This window comes from Prionailurus viverrinus, chromosome X (assembly GCF_022837055.1).
Source record: "Prionailurus viverrinus isolate Anna chromosome X, UM_Priviv_1.0, whole genome shotgun sequence".
Lineage (NCBI taxonomy): Eukaryota > Metazoa > Chordata > Mammalia > Carnivora > Felidae > Prionailurus > Prionailurus viverrinus.
Window position 1 is genome coordinate 70,189,135 of NC_062579.1, and position 14,706 is coordinate 70,203,840.

At 34.9% G+C, this 14,706-nt stretch overlaps 1 protein-coding gene across 4 annotated transcripts in view; it reads left to right on the forward strand.

The window, feature by feature from the left end:
- The window catches only part of DIAPH2 (diaphanous related formin 2), a 984,211-nt gene that overhangs the window by 699,420 nt on the left and 270,085 nt on the right, over positions 1-14,706 (forward strand). For all 4 annotated transcript variants that reach the window (XM_047843487.1, XM_047843489.1, XM_047843490.1 and 1 more), the window contains one exon: positions 4,979-5,143. In XM_047843487.1, coding sequence (XP_047699443.1) covers positions 4,979-5,143 — 165 coding nt within the window. The remainder of the gene's footprint in view (positions 1-4,978; positions 5,144-14,706) is intronic.

Below are 14,706 nucleotides of genomic sequence, written 5' to 3' on the forward strand. Positions count from 1 at the left end.
GCCCCTTTTTTAATCACATTTGATTTGGGGTGTTAAGTTTAACAGTTCTTTATATATTTTGGATACTAAACTTAAGCCAGCAGTTTAAATACCATTTTCAGCTTAAAGACATAGAAAAGAAAGGTGTGAGGACACTCATTATGGGGAAGGGGAGGATGGTTACCAGGAAAAGCACCATAAATAAGGGTAAGGTCTGTTATGCACATTTAAATCTGCAGCTTAACCATTGACACTCTTGATACCATTGATTCTCTTGTGATTTAGAGTCACACTTCTCTTCCTGATACAAAGAGGGAGACACCCTTACAAATGGAGATTTCCTTTATAAGTGTAAATTTTCCTTTCAAAAAGGTAAATTTTATTCTTTTCAGAGCTTTTCTGGTGTCTGCTATTTCCCAATCAACCCAAAATAATATATGCCATCTGCCCTTTTTTAACTGTATTATTTGTTTTTTGGGGTGTTGAGTTTGATAAGTTCTTTATAGATTCTGGATACTAGATCACTTATAAAAATCTTCTCCCAGTTCAGAAAAAGACAAATACCATATGATTTAACTCATATGTGGAATTTAAGAAACGAAACAGATGAACACAGTGGGGAAAAGAGAGTCAAACCATAAAACAGACTCTTAACTACAGAGAACAAACTGAAGGCTGCTGGAGGGGAGGTAGGGGGGATTGGCTAAATGGATGATGGGCATTAAGGAGGGCATTTGTTGTGATAACCACTGGGTGTTGTATGTAAGTGATGAATAACTAAATTCTAATCCTGAAACTAATATTATACTATATGTTAACTAACTGGAATTTAAATACAAACTTGAAATGAAAAATATTTAAAAATAAATTTATGCCCATGAGGCATATTTTGAGGTGGCATATTCTGCTCCCCTTCACTACGTGCTAACCCTAGATGGATGAAAGCCTTTTACCTAGTTTCTATAACTCTAAAACTTAGACAATGATATTTCTCTGACTTTTTGGTAAGATTGTTATGAAGAATATGGGACATATGGCAGGAAGAGTATATCATAAATGTAAAAATTCCATACAAATGTACATTAATGATAGTAGAATTATTTGTAATATTAGATTATAAACTTTTTTTACATTTCTTTTTAGTGTTCATTTATTTTTGAGAGAGAAAGAGAGAGAGAGAGAGAGAGAGAGAGAGAGACAGTGAGTGGGGGAGGGGGCAGAGAGAGACACACACAGAATGAAGTAGGTTCCAGGCTCCATGCTGTCAGCACAGAGCCTGATGTGGGACTCAAACTTAGGAACTGTGAGATCATGACCTGAGCCTAAGTCACAGGCACCCCTAGATTATAAACTTCTTAAGGGCCTGGGTTAGGCTTTAATGATCACTGCATCCATCACATGCTCAGCACAGTACTAACCAGTTATCTCAAATTCAATGGCTGCTCAAAAAAGAAAATAAAAATTTCCTAAATGAAATAAAGGGATGAAAAAGAAGGATGGAGTCTAGCTCTTTTTTACCTGCAGTCTCAATTAGGATTTGGTGACTAATGTGGAAATGTTGGGTTGAGCAGCAAATGGTCAAGAAATAATTCTTGAGATGTCTTTGGTGCAAAAAGGTGGTGTTTAAAGCATGGGGACAGAACCCATGGGCAGAAAGAGCTGCACTGGGATTGTGAGGAGCAATTAATTATATACTTTCAAGTTGGGAGAGGATTAAGAGATGGCATACGTCTCTAAGGAATTTTGGAAGTAAGGTTTCCAGGACCTTGAGGGGCTAGCTATTGTTAGGAAAAGGTCATTTATTACTGTCTAATAAAACCTTAGTCATGAGATCCTTCAGATATATATCAGGGGGTCATATGCTTGGAGGATGATTGCTAACATATATCTTGGTGGATAGAAATAAAGGAAGTTTCCAAAGGAATTTTTATATGTTAAAGGAGGCTTACAGGATCCTGGAGTTCAGAATAATGTTAAGCAAAGATTGCCTTTTGCTCTTAGCAAAGTATTAACACCAAGGCAGTTGAGTTCCTAGAGGTAGGTCACTCTGCCTGTCTTAAGACTTGTCAATGGGCTAGAAGTTGTAAGGAAATTTGTTTTTTTTTTTCTTTTGCCTTTGTTTCCCACCATCAGTGACTTCCTTGCAATTTTGAAAGATTTCCAGTGCTGACTCATGCCATCTAGCCCTTTTAGAAAGTAACCACTTTGAAGAAGATAGTAAGTAAAGGACTTGGAGACTGGGCTGCTTTCCATTTGTTATTTCTAAGATAAGCCATTTCCAGAACTTTTGCAATTTTCTCATTTTGGTACACAGAATTTCTGAAGTAAATTTTGTTTTCTTCCCTGGGAGAACAAATTTATGAAGTTGTGTATCACTACATGGACATATTTTACCTGGGGAAAAACTGTTACGATAAATGGGAAACATTCAGCTTTTTGCCTTTTTTTTTTTTTTTATCTTTGGAATTTCTTTGTGTGGTACAGATGTTAAGCCTTGTGAAGTATATAGTTTAGTACTTTGCACTACAGAGTACAAGTAAGTGACCTTTGATAAGTTTTATGCCTAGCAAGTCTCTGGGATGAATCTGTTTTGTTTAGGTAGGGCAGACTACAAAACAAAAATCTCACTTTCATTCTGTGCTAGGAAATGAAGAGTATTATTTCTGCAACTCTTAAACAGGATATTTAACACTTTCTTAAAGTCAAAGAATAAAAGTCAAATAATTTATGGTGATGTAAATAAGAATGTGTATGTAACATTATTTGTGATCCTTTTGTTGGTAAAAATAGAGTAAGTTAGAAATGCATTAATTCTTTCTGGTCTGTTGAGCTCAAAATGGACTTGAGGGTTGAAAGATTTAATATTACTTGTTAGCAGGGAAGAGGTTGCTGTGTTGCTAATGTGAATGCTAATATTTAAGTAACATTAGAAAGAACATAGGTAGTTTTGTGTCTCTCTTTTAAAATCACATTGTATCCAATATGTGTCAGCTGTAAAGTAATTTTCCAGAAATGGTCTGATTTTCTCCATTGACTTCCATTGTAGAACTAGAGTTGTGTTTCTATGGAAAATAAATTTGGCCCCAAGTTACAATACAACATACTGAAGAATTCAGAAAATCTTATAAAATCAGGTATTTTGAAACACACATTTATCAGGGCCTAATAAAATAATACTAGCATAAAATATTAATACACTATAGTGGAACTTATAATAGCATGCCCCAAACTATTATCCTTCTTTCACAATTCTAAGTATTTTACCTTTCCACTTAAAGATATTTTACTTCTGTGATCATTATTGCTTTCTTAAATGTAACTATAATTTTTAAAGGTGAATTTGGTTTCCTTTATTCTTCACTGTTAGCCCCCTTATCTTTCTCTGAAGCATTCTTACCAATTTACATTCAAAAGTTATTACCCATAGAAGAATGACTAGAAGAAAATGCTCCAGAATGTTCACAATGCTTGCATCTGAGTTGTTGGAAATTTGAGTTTGTTTGTTTTTGTTTTCTAAGTCACCTAAAGAGATACTTTTTCATATCTATACCCTCTATAATCAGTAAGAAAGTATTATAATTTCCTTCTTTAAGTATAAATTTATATATAATAATACATTTAGTCAGATATATTTATATATTTGAATCATTTATATTTTGGTACTGATTGTTATCAGTTTTTTGATAAAAAATTTACAACAATAATATAAATAATTTCTGGATAAATAGCTTTTCTAGAGCTTATTACTCAAACTGTATCCTGGACTGTCAGCTTCAGGATCACCTGGGAACGCATTAGAAATTCTCAGTCTCCTGGGCTTATCCTCAGGAAATAGCAAGCTGGGTTTTAGGAAGCCCTGTGGGTGATCAAGGTTCTAGAGCTATAGCAGAATCTCTCTCCGTCTTTCCCCTCTCCCTCTTCTCCCTTTCTCTGCATACCTCCCCCTTGCCTTTCTTCCTTCTCTCTCCCTCTGTGTCCCCTCTTCATGTGGGATTCACACAGACACACACATACGTAACCTATATATAATTCACTGTGACCTCTCTCTATATAGAATATGTGTATTTAAAAAGGGAAATTTTTCTAAGTTTTCTGTTGCTGTTTGTTTCTGTCCTACCTTGTCCATAAAAAGATAATTGAGGAAGTTTTCTGATATCTATACTTGCGCTTTCATTTAGCAAACATGTTTTGCTAATGTATTAATGTATATTAAATAGTTCAGCCTACATTACAAATTTTTGAAACTCACTAACCAAAATAATGACTCTAGCAAGTTTTTATGGACTGGATTGTGTTCCTACAAAAATTCATGTTGAAGCCCTAACCCCCAGAATCTCAGAATGTGGCTGACTGCATTTGGAGATAGGTTTTTAAAGAGGCAATTAAGTTAAAATGAAGTCCTTAGAGTGTGACCTACTCCAATGTAACTCATAAGAAGAGGAGATGAGGACAAAAACACAGGCAGAAGGACCACCATGTGAGGATAGAGCAAGAAGGTGGCCATCTATAAGCCAAGGAGAGAGGCCACAGAAGAAACCAAATTTGCCAACACCTAGATATCAGAATTCTAGCTTCTAGAATTGTGAGAAAATACATTTCTATTGTTTAAGCTACTCAGTCTGTGGTATTTGTTACTATAATCCTAGTGAGTTAGTACATAAGTAAAAATTATGGTATAATTCAATCTGAATATCTAGTGATTGCTTTTATGATACTATTGGATTGGGGCACCTGGGTGGCACAGTCGGTTAAGCCGCCAACATTGGCTCAGGTCTTGGTGTCACAGTTTGTGAGTTTGAGCTCCACGTCGGGCTCTGTGCTGACAACTCGGAGCTTGGAGCCTGCTTTGGATTCTGTCTCTCTCTCTCTGTCCTTCCCCTCTCCTCCTCTTCTCTTCTTTTCTCTTCTCTCTCTCTCCCTCTCTCTCTCTCTCAAAAATAAATAAACATTAATTAAAAAAAAAGATACTGTTGTATCATGTTCCTTAACAGAAAGCTACAGCTTTACAAAGAGTGCCAGAGACCAGTATGAAAAACTGTTCACCATGCACAACAACATGCTAAAGCTCTATGAGAATCTTGGAGAATACTTTATTTTTGACTCTAAAACAGTGAGCATAGAAGAATTCTTTGGTGATATCAGCAACTTCCGAACTTTATTTCTGGTGAGTAATATAGTACATCTTAGCATTGTAAGCCCTGTTGTTTTTGTGTTTTAAATAATTTCTCCTATTAGCATTTTATGTACCTATTGATCATACTGATTTCATGTTTTAGTCCTTTAACAGGAACTCACAGATATTTTATACCTGTGACATGGATAAAAATTGTTGGCAGGCTTAATATATAATGGGGACTTAAATGAATTATCTTCGACTTCAGGTATATATGGGAATTTTTGTACTGAAATTTTATAAGAAAATGAATGAATTGGTACTTGATGTTGATTTTTATATAGCATAGTATTATAATTTGACCTAGCTTAAAAGTTCATATCTAAAATCATCTTTCACTTAATACATTAAAATGCTATGATTTGTGAATAAGTTTTTGTCAGTCTTTATGAGAAATGGATTCTAAATTAGACTTTGTAAATGACCTTGAATACTTAAATTTTCTTTCAAAATATCAGCTGTTTCAAACTGTAACTCTTGGGGATAACAGTAAATATTAGCATTAATTAGAGATGGGATATCAGGGTGCCAGTTATGATGCTAGAGGGAATCAAAAGCTTTACTGTATAAATGTTGTGGAAGTACTTGTCTGTATCCAGTGAAGGAATAGAAGAGCACAGAGTCCAATTATGATAGTAATAGAAAGATATGCATAGTAATTGATATATACATCATATCAAACAAGTAAAGTTCGATAAACTTTAAAGAAGGAATTCTAGCAGTTATCCCGAACAGGAATATCAATTAGCAAACTAATTCATTGCAGTTTGAGGTATGTTTCTATCCCCAAAGCAATTATTTGCTAAATAAGGCTCTGTCTCTTAATTGACTGTATTGGCCCATGAAAAATATTGGATTTTGGTGTGACTTGCACAATCTGGGAGATACAGATATTTCTGTGGAAAATATTTGCTTTAATCTACTAAGTTACAACATGTAACCCAGAGCACATGCTATTTTTGGGTAGAAGCTAAATCAAAAACTTTCATAAATATGATGTTTTGTTTTTGTTTTGGGTTTGTTGTTTGTTACATACATAAATAGGATATATTTGTCTACTGGTTTTATTCTGTATGTAGCTTGAGTACAGGGAAATAATTTGTCACAATAATATAATAATAATTTGTTCTCATCATGAATAAGTTAACATTCTGAAGTCCAGTTTTGTGTGCATTTATGTTAATTTCTTGAGATACTGCTAACATTGATTTTCAGAGCTTTCAAAACAGATAACCAGCTCCTACAATGTGCCCTGGTCAGCCATTGCTGTCTGCCTTTCAGAACACCGTTACTATCACTTTTACCTTACAAATCATGATTGACTTGCTGCCATGAGTTGTTTTGAACTTGGGTTGGTTATGTAACCTCTCTGGGCATCAGTTTCCTCATTTATAAAATACAGATGATAATTCCTGCCGTGTGTTTCTCAACACTATGTGAAAACACTTCATAACCTATGCTATGCAAATGAAGAATATTATTAGCCATTCTCTATCCATCCATTTGATTATTATTTATTGAAAATCAACTTGATTTTGGTAACACTTTAGTCCAGAGATAAAAGGAAGAAAATCGTCTCTGTCCATGAATGAAAGGAGACAGGCAAGTAAATGCAATGTAATTTGATAAGTGCTGCCATAGGAATATTATAATAATGCGAAGGAGGAACTGCCTAACCTTGCCTGAGCTTACTCAAGAAACCTTCACAGAGAAAGTAACATTTGGGCAGAATCTGGAAAAACCATGGGTGTTTGACACGCAGACTTTGACAAGCAGGTTTAAGGGTTTTACACCTGACCTATAAGCTGAACACTCCTAAATCAACAACACCAACTTCAGTCAATCATTTGTGCTCACCATGTTCCTGTTTCATAGGGAGCTTAAAGTGATTTTGCTCTCCCAGGGGTGGGAAGAACCGTGAAAGAGAGACAAAAATTGTAATCTCCAGAAGTTCCCATTTTCTTAGTGTTTCGTGTGTTTGGCTTCAGGGTTCTTACTGCTAAAAGCATTTTGGACTATAGATGGAAGCAATAAAATACCAGTATTGCTGAGAAGAAAATAAGAGTTCTGATTCATGTGCTATGAAAAATTACTTCCAAATGAGCTCAGAGTTTCATCTTGGGAAATCTATTTGGCATGTATAGCATATACAAAATGCACATACCAAAAAATCTTCCTCAAATATTCTCTAAAGGATGGGGAAAATGGAAATAAACAAAAGGGTTTAACATAATGGATTAAGACCTTTTTAAAAATAATCACATTCAAATTAATGAAAGCAAAATTTGGTAATCTATAGGAGATGCTGCTATATTAATTATTGATATCAGCCATATTATATATTACTCAACTGAGGATGTTAAAGATATTCAAGGTGAATGTCCTATATAAGAGCATGAAGATATGTGTAATTGGAAACATTTCTAATTTCAGAATAAGTCTCTCTACTTAGCTTCCTGAGATCATCAGAATTCAAAAAACTGTTTAAAATATATGCAAGATTAATTAATAATCCCTAAATTTAAGTTGAATATATTGTGGAAGAAAATAAAATTCCACATTTACAGAATATATAACCATCTTTTTTTTTTTTGCTTATTCTCCTTTATGCTTCAGCTAGTTCAAATAGTTGGCTACACAGTCTTTTTTCTTTTGAGATATTTTAGATAGAATATTGAAGATGAGTGAACCTTATATGTTTCACTGCCATGCAGTATCTTGCTTAGGCATAAAAATTAATTTCAGCTGTTGGAAAAGTGTTTGAGGCAAGTATTATACTTCAGTAACTTTCATAGCTCCAAATAAATTATAGAAAACATTTCTATTGTCTTTTAAATCCGTCAATTTCCTGTTGATTCTGTGTGTTTTTGTTTTGTTTTTTAAAGGACAGTATATTACCCAGGCACTCAGTGAATTTTTGTTTTGTGTGTGTCCTCATTCTATATCTCATATACTAGACATATAGGGATAAGACTTTATAGAATTAATAGATTCATTGACACAACTTAAGAAGAAAATGTTACCATTATTATTAATCATGTAATTAAACTTTAAACTTTAGTTTAACATTAAACTTTAGCTGTTTTTGTTTAATCAGGCCTTGCCTTTAACAATTTTTGAACAGCTCTTAGATAAGTACTAAAATGGCTGTTAGGAGGCTAAAGGATAGCTATATTTATGTCATCAGTCAGTCTTTCTTCTATTTCCTAAATATCTTTTAATCCATTCTTTTCTTTCCAAGCCCACTGATGCTATTTAGTTCTGGGCCTCCACCATCTCTCAGCTGAACTATTGTAATGATGTTCTGACTAGTGTCTGTGTCTACTTCTCTTACTATTTCTAACTTCTAATCCATTTGCCAAATTAAAGTCATAATAAAACTAAAAACAAAACAAGGCAGTGTTACTTTCCTGACTTAAAATTCTTCAATGAATTCTTTGTGGCCTTAGGATGAAATCTAAATTTTTAAAAGTAATGTGGCTTAGAAAATCAGGGGTGCCTGGGTGGCTCAGTTGGCTGTCTGACTCCTGGTTTTTCAGCTCAGGTCATGATCTCACAGTTCGTGAGATGAAGCCCCACTTCAGGCTCTGCACTCACTGCATAGAGCCTGCTTGGGATTCTCTCTCCCTCTCTCTGCCCCTCCCCCACTCACTTTCTCTCTCTCTCTCTCTCTCTCTCTCTCTCAAAATAAATAAACATTAAAAAAATAAAGTGGCTTATAAAATCAAAAGAACTGTGGTTACTAAAGGCCAGGCCATCTATGGTTGGCTGACTGAACCATAATTGCTTAATGTGAATTCTCTTCCCAGATTGGTAAAAGTAAAATATGAAAGTGGAAGCAGCAGAATAAGACAACAGTAAGTGTTTAAGAGCACATGAGCCTCTTAGAACAGAGAGAAACTTTGGGAGTACAGTTTTAAAACTAAATGTAGGCTCAGAGGCAAAGGTGTGATTGCCATTATTCCTTAATTTCTCCCATAGCTAGTATGGCATGGGAGTTAGGAAGCTGAGGTTAGTCTTATCTTAATTCTCATTTAGGGATGGTCTTCCCTCTATCTTAAGTAATTGTCCTTTTAAAATCTAAACTTGTATGAGAGCTCCTTATTTACCCATGTCGACTTATGGGAGACACTTAATTTTGAGATGTTCTCATTTCTCTCAAGCCACCTTCCTCTTCATAAGGCCTCAATCATTTCTAAATCTAAAGTATAATCGAAAAGCCAAAGTGAACACCTGCATTTAGTTAGGACTCAAAAACTAAATTGATATATACAAAACATTTTTATTCATTCACTAAAGGCAATTTGCCCTTAAAGGAATAAGGATGAATTTTTGCATGAAAAGATTGTGTAATTTCTGATCCAAGAAGACTAAGTTATTTTGACACATTTTTAAACCTTCAATGTACAAAGCACTTGGCATTTAAAGGAAACTTTAGTGAAGTATTATAAAAATGGTGGACTTACATAAGAAACCAAATATATTCTTTAATAAAGGAAACTCTTAATAATATAAACTCTGTTATCTAGAGGTCCATTCTCTAAAATCTCTATTAGATGCCTCATAATTTGATGTATCTTTGATTTGCCAGTAAAATGGTAATTAATATTGGGAAGGTAATTTTGAGAAACTGCAAAGACCTTGATGTACCTCTTGAATAGTATAGTTTTATTTGCAAGCTAAGTATCTCCAGGTCTCAGCACCTGTGAATTCAGATGGGGTCACCTTAGTAACAATAATCCATATATCCCAAATTATCTCTTCTTTACCTCTCCTAGCAGCTCAAGCTCCCTGCAAAGTCTCCACTCCCACAAGTACTTTGGGAGTCATGTCATATGGGCTCAAAAACATGTTAGCTCTAGTTACCACTTGACATTTCCCCACAAATATTTGAGTACCAACTATTCTAGGATGATGAGAATATAGCACTGAACAAAGAGACAAAGCCCTGCCCTTCGTGTCCTACTGCAGCTCCAGCTCCTCTCTGCCTTTTACTGGCAAAGCAATGCTGTATGGGATTGCCCTCAGTGAAAATCCATCCGGACCAAGGTTGCAGTCTTCTGTTTCTCTGGTTTTGCCACCAATCCTTGTGATACCACAGTGGTGTTATGCTCAGTGCAAGGGTAGCTATGTTTCTTAGCACACTTCATAAAAATGGGTCCTTTTGTTTTTCTTCTGATCCCTTTCTCCTGGAGACCTCAAGGGAATCCTAAATCCATAAACCCCTCTATTCCCTTCCATCCTTCCTTTTGTTCTGTCACCTAGGCATGTATATAACTTTTCCTAGAAGCCAGAGATAAAGTACCAGCATAAATCTGTTCATGCAAATAGAGCCTAAGGGCCCACCAACTACCTCTTTTTAATCACACACACCCAGATAATTCCCTTTGAGCTCAGCTGGGACCACCCTAGCTATGTACCCTTAGGTTTATTTTGATCTATTGCAGCTCTTTGAAAATAGGCAATACATATAAAATATATGGTAACTCTGTTAAGCAGAATATTTGACCACAATACCTCATTCACCAGCTGTGGCAGAGAACAGATATTACTGTATTATCTGTATTATATAGACATCATTGGATTCTTTTTTTAGAAAATGATGTCACCTATCAACTGTTGTAGTCTGTTTGACTTCTTACTTCGGGCCAGAAGTAGATGTCCTACTTTTCTGATATGACTACTTTCTGATATGACTGTTCCTTGTATATAAAAAAGCTAAATATTATAGGGAACTAAAGGAATATGTAAAAACAGCATACATTATTTAAAGAGCACCCAAATTCCTCAACATGATAAAAAATGCCTACTGGTATAAATGGTTGTTAAATATGTACACATTTTAGATTAATATTGTAAAAATTTTAAATATAAATATCTTTAAAAATATTTCTAAAAGTTGTCATAATTGTTAATGGCAAGATGAATATTGTCCTTTAAAAATCTGGGGGCGCCTGAGTGGCTCAGTCGGTTAAGTGTCTGACTTCGGCTCAGGTCATGATCTCACGGTCCGTGAGTTCGAGCCCTGTGTCCGGCTCTGTGCTGACAGCTCAGAGCCTGGAGCCTGCTTCAGATTCTGTTTCTCCTTCTCTCTCTGACCCTCCCCCATTCATGCTCTGTCTCTGTCTCAAAAATAAATAAACATTAAAAAATAATAAAAAATAAAAATCTAAGACAGTGTAATAGTTAACACTGAAAATATTAACATCTATTCAATGCCTACTTTTCTTATTAAAGTCTAGTAAGAGCTAGAACCAGGAAACAAAATGCAATATCTTGAGTTCTAATAACAACAACTCACATAGAAATTTTCAAGGAAGTGTTTCTCATAAGTAAGTTATCGAATTATGTCCAAATACCAGGAAGTAGGAAAGTTATAAGATAAACATTAGGGTATACAACTGACCTTTTCCAATGGCCTTGAGATTGGCCAAAGCTATTGATTGTTACAACCTGAGCTGGAAGATCCCAAAGGCTGATTCTAATGGTACCACCCTCTCACCTTCCTGAGTTTATCTTCGTTCCACTTCATCTTTGTTCATCCATTTGCTAATTAATCTTATATTAGAAAAGATGCCCTGTATAAGGTAGTAAGAGGCAGGACTGTCCCTAGAATCCTGCCCATGGAGATCTTTTTGCCTGATCTGCCACTTCCTCTTCTCCCCTACCTTCACTTCTTCTCCAGTTGCTTTACCGACTTCTTCAAGTCACTCCATCTAAAAAGGCTTCTTCCCTACTTCTCCCATTTTGGCCTATATAACCTTTCTATGTGCTTTCATACCTCCATCCTAAGGACATTTTACCCTGTAATGTGTTCATTACCATATCCTCAGTCTTCTCTATAATTAACCTACTATGGGTCAAGCAGGGCTAATCACTAATAACATATATGAATGACAATGAATTAATAAAACAGTGAATGAACCAAACGACTAAAAATGAAAAGTTCAAATGTTGGCCCTCTAGAGTTCACATTCTAGTGGGAAAGGCTGTCAAAGGAAAAAATACTAATACTGAAACATGATACATACATACAAAGAGCTTATGAGCACAGAGGAGAGAGTCATGTATTCTGATTTAAGGAAGGCTTTAAAGAGGAAGTGACATGTGAACTGGGTCATCATTGTTTTGCTACTGTGTGGCCTTTCACATTTAGTCTTTTCCTTTTTCTTCTTCTCCACCTTGTTTGGTGTTTATGTTTAGTGGTAAACATATATTGTTTCATATTTTTCCATGCTGAGTTCAGAGTAGAAAAACAGCTATTTAATTTCTGGGGTAGCAGCTATCAGGTAATTATTATGATCTAAAGGTTATCCATCATATGCTTGGATGAGCAGTGACCAAGCTTCAATTAGTTCTTACAACTGACAGCTGTCCTGAGCAATAGACCAATAGATGCAGATTATCTAGGGCAACATCAATTGCTTAAAGACTGTCTTGTCTGGTGTTACGTTAGGGCAGTGGTTCTGACCCAGGAATGATTTTGACCCCCAGGGGACATTTGGCAAGGTCTAAAGACATTTTTGTTTGTTACAAACAAGGAGGAGGTGCTGCTGGCATCCAGTGGGTAAAGCCAGGGATGCTGCTAAATGTCTTGCAATGTATATGTACAACAAAGAAATATCTGGTCCAAAAATGTTAGTAGTGCAAAGACTGAGGAACCCAACTTTAGGGTTATCTGCTGAATACTTTTTTTTTTTAATTTTCATTTGGAAAACAATATGACATGATTCTAATTAGTAAGCAAAATTAAGACTAAATAAGTTAATAACACATTTCATTTGTCATATCAATTTAATATTTTAATAATTTCAGTTGTCAGCTTGATCACTGTAAGGTTTGTTTTAGTTACTAATATATTCTATATTACTAAAAGATGTCCAGGCTCATATGGCTTATAAAATTTTTAAATCATGCATGTAAATTGAATGAAAATTGGAAACTATAGGCAAAAAAGAAAAAAGTCAACTGAAGTTCTACTATGCAAAGATAATATTAATACTTTGGCATATATCTTTCTAGCCATTTCTCTGTGTATGTACATATGTATTTAGATTTTTAATATATTTTTCTTAAAATAATAACAAAAGGTCTTATGAAAAGTTAAGCCTTAAAATTTATATTTATTTGCAAAACCCTAGCAGCGTATACCTGTACCAATATGACCATCATCATTTAGTTGATGATACCATTGGTTTTAATTAGTTGTGTTTAAAAATGTTAATTGGCCAATTTCTTGATTTTTTTTTTCAAATTACCTGGTCTTTGGTGCCATGTTAACCATCATTGACTCTTGGAGGCCGCCCCAAAATTGACCAACGGAACTTGCCTTCTCTTTTCCTTTTCTACATAATATCCTCATCAAACTTCCCTGTGGCAATGGGCCTTAAATTGGTAATTGGTGAATTGGCAATTGGGCCCATTTACACTAGCATTTCACATGCATTCTGCTGCCTGTCTCTACTATGTATTTTGATGTAAGAAGCAGTATTTACCTCAGCTAGGCTCTCTTTTAAGTTACAAATGTCATTTGTTAAATATGAAGGCTTGTAATTTAATTACAAAAAGCTTTAACAAAAGTAACATTATTATTTCAAATCAGCACTAGTGTCCTTCTAAATTCTTTTTGTTTTCTCTCATTCTCTCCCTGAACCAATTTTTAAAGTCATAGAATAGTATCTTAAACTTAAAAAAAAATCTGACAAGTTATAATCCTGATGGTGAAATAGTTCCTATTTTTGCTAATATACCTGTTTTTATTTCATTTACTGCAAGTATTTAGTCTCATGATAATCAGAACTTCCTGATATTCTTGATGGAGCTTGTGGGAAAATCAGAGATTAAATGGTATTTCTGAAAAGCTTGGGCATAGACCAGTCATCCATTTAAATCTTAGCACTTTGAAAAGAAAGACATTCAAAGTATATTATTCCCAAGATCTTAGAAATTCTGTGTTCAATTAATGGATTACTCAGTATGATGGTTTAGTTTAATTCTTTTTTTTTTAATTTTTTTTTAACGTTTATTTATTTTTGGGACAGAGAGAGACAGAGCATGAACGGGGGAGGGGCAGAGAGAGAGGGAGACACAGAATCGGAAACAGGCTCCAGGCTCTGAGCCATCAGCCCAGAGCCTGACGCGGGGCTCGAACCGACGGACCGTGAGATCGTGACCTGGCTGAAGTCGGACGCTTAACCGACTGGGCCACCCAGGCGCCCCTAATTCTTTTTTTTTAATTTCATTAATAATTCACAAAAGAGCCAAACTTGCTTATACCAGAGATGGTATAGTTTGGAATATTGTGTAATTTGTCTTTGGTTTAGGAGTAAAAAAAAAAAAACAACAAACAAACAAACAAAAAAAAACCTTAAAGCTTCCTGTACATTAGAGACATATAAATGCAACAATGATTAAAAAGAGCAATGCAGATGACTAAAATGTGGGTGAAATAATAAATATAACTGTAGTGACCAACATAGTCTCTAGATGGAAGTTATGGATTGATATCTCCAACAAATTGGAAATTTATTTTGAAGTTTCATTATTTTTAGTAT